Source organism: Contarinia nasturtii, unplaced genomic scaffold, assembly GCF_009176525.2.
Source record: "Contarinia nasturtii isolate CC-2019 unplaced genomic scaffold, AAFC_CNas_1.1 Cnas_scaffold_714, whole genome shotgun sequence".
NCBI lineage: Eukaryota > Metazoa > Arthropoda > Insecta > Diptera > Cecidomyiidae > Contarinia > Contarinia nasturtii.
The window spans coordinates 1,177-3,634 of record NW_022198064.1 but is presented as its reverse complement, the minus strand read 5'-3'; the positions used below and the strand labels follow the sequence as shown (position 1 = coordinate 3,634).

Here is a 2,458-nt window from a genome sequence, read left to right as displayed (position 1 = left end):
TATGTAATTACAAAGACGGAATTGTTGGATGGTGTCTTATTAACTAAATTTTCATATCGTTTGATTTCAACCACAATTCGCACACGTCACCAGATAGCGTTTTTACAATATGACATCTCTCAGTCATAATGGTTGATTTTTGAATTATGTAATTTAAAATCATTTCCATAGGTCATGAGCGAATTGTTGAAGTGCTACTTAAAAACGGTGCAAATGTCAACGATAGAAATGACTACGGAGAAAATGCCTTGTATTTGGCTTCGCGTAAAAGTATTTTTGAATGAACCTATATTTGTCATATTTCTTATGAATTAACACTAACAAGTCAAACTAATTTCTATTCACTCAGAAAATAGGAAAATCATTGAACTTCTAAGTATGCGGCCCTCAGAAAATGGTAATGATCATTTTATATAAACCATTTTTTCGGATCGCTTTGGGCACGCATTTAAAAAAAAAATTCATGTTCAATTTTTCGTTTAGCCTGTTTCCGACATTCAACGGATCGTATAATAATTGGTGAATTGGTCCCAGACGATGAAAATCCACTGATTTTTGTATTTGCAAGAAATTATTCAGGGGATCGTAGTTTGAATGGTGAATTAGCCGAAAATAATGAATTCCCTTGGATGGTTGGTATTTCATGTTGAATATTTTCTAACATTCTGATTAAACTTATTTCACATATTCTCAGTAAGGAATTCTATGTTAATATATACACCTCTTGTTAAAAATGGATTCAAAAAAGAGAAATCTGATTATTTATATATGTCTGAACTATATATCATTATTTCATTTTGATTTTTCATATGCTTTTATATTTTGTTTGCCAAATCTCTTGTTATCCCTTTTAAACAATGTGTGATCACCTGATCAGTTCCAACTTAAAATGCTTTTTAACTCCTTTTATTTCTTAGGCAGCATTGGTCTATTTCGACGAGGATTATAAGGTGTCCTTCGATTGTGGTGGTACAATCATTTCAAACAAATTTGTGCTGACGGCAGCACACTGTGTGAGTCAGCGACAACCGACAATGGTCCGTATGGGAAAGGTAAGAAATACACTGCAGTGCTTTATTTCAAAATGATTTTCATTTTATTTTTATTATCAAAATTAAACAGGTGTCTTTGAAAAATGGAAATAACGACGTAATTAAAGCAACCAATCATGAAATTGAGGTTACTATTCCTGTTTTTTTAAGCGAAAATAAATATTGATTAGAATTATTTTGAACAGGAGATCATCGTTAATCCGCTTTATGATCTTGACACGAAAGTGAATGACATTGCTTTGATTCGGGTAAAAAACACAATCCAATTTTCAAGTTACATTGGGCCAGCTTGCTTACAAACTAATTTAGATGACATACCATCGGATGTGAAGCTCACTGTAACCAGCTGGCGAGCTATATCACCTGAATGTAGGCTATATTAATTTTTGGCATGAACAACTAACTTTAACTTAAATATTTTGGAACTTAGAGAATGTGCAATCAGAGTCCCTGCTCAAAACGGAATTGATTACGATGCCACTATCGGAATGCAACGCAACAATGATGGAATGGAATCGAGAGCCAAATTTGCCAACCTATCGAAACGGTCTGATTGAAGGACAGTATTGTGCACATGACCCTCAAGGAAAAAACGACACTTGCTACGGAGACACTGCTGGGTCATTGCAATATTTCCCCCACAATGAAACATCGCTGGCCACGGTGGTTGGCATTGCATCGTTTGGTCAAAGCTGTGGTCTTGCTCTACCAACCATTTTCACTAGGGTCGCATATTACTTGTACTGGATCGAAAGAGTCGTTTGGCCCAATGTATAAGGCAACCAAATGATTTGAATTTGGATGAACGAAAACACTTTTAATGAATAATTTTTTTTAGTTCTCTTACTCATTCACCCAAATGTATATGATTTTTTGAACATTTTTTTAATTCAATAAAATGAGAATAATTTTTCATGCATAAGAGCTGTTTGATGTCGATAATGAAATTAAAAATTAATGATCAGCATAATGAAATTAATATTTTCTGTAGCAGTGTATGGGAAATAGCAACTGATAATTCTAGTATTAATTGTATTTGAAATGCTTAATTGTGTCTTTCTGCGAACACCAAAAGTCGAAAGAGTCGTAACCCTCTGCAAACCACAGGATAGTTTTGCCACTCTAATGTATTTTGCTTTACAAAATTCATTGAACAGTGCAGTTGCGCAAATTTTGAATCTTAAGATCTTCAACTTAATGAATATTTATTTTTTTAAAAACAGGTTGAACAATCATATTGGCAAGACATGGTAAACAACTGCTTTGGCGAAATCTGTAAATATTTTTTTAAAATAATTTAATGAGAGAAGAAAAGAGAGGGAGTGTGAATGGAATGAATGGAAGATATTCATAATAATAACATGATGATCATAACGCAAACAAGTAAAGAGACTCAACTATAGCAT

At 33.3% G+C, this 2,458-nt stretch overlaps 1 protein-coding gene across 2 annotated transcripts; it reads left to right on the top strand.

The window, feature by feature from the left end:
* Positions 1–150: 150 nt before the first annotated feature.
* LOC116341498 (phenoloxidase-activating factor 3-like) lies at positions 151–1,971 on the top strand. Of its 2 annotated transcripts, none has more exons than XM_031768610.1 (7): positions 151–270; positions 350–397; positions 484–632; positions 918–1,052; positions 1,123–1,179; positions 1,238–1,421; positions 1,483–1,971. In XM_031768610.1, coding segments are annotated over exons 2-7 (546 nt in total). In that variant the 5' UTR covers positions 151–270; positions 350–378; the 3' UTR covers positions 1,485–1,971. The 2 variants fall into 2 exon arrangements, with proteins under 2 accessions (XP_031624470.1, XP_031624471.1); XM_031768611.1 differs by having other exon boundaries at positions 152–264.
* Positions 1,972–2,458: the final 487 nt, after the last annotated feature.

What these genes read in the sequence shown, in the direction of transcription:
- LOC116341498 (XM_031768610.1), top strand. An exon ending in CAATGGTCCGTATGGGAAAG is followed by an intron (nt 1,053 to 1,122) that starts GTAAGAAATACA and finishes AAAATTAAACAG; the next exon opens with GTGTCTTTGAAAAATGGAAA. An exon ending in CAACCAATCATGAAATTGAG is followed by an intron (nt 1,180 to 1,237) that starts GTTACTATTCCT and finishes TATTTTGAACAG; the next exon opens with GAGATCATCGTTAATCCGCT.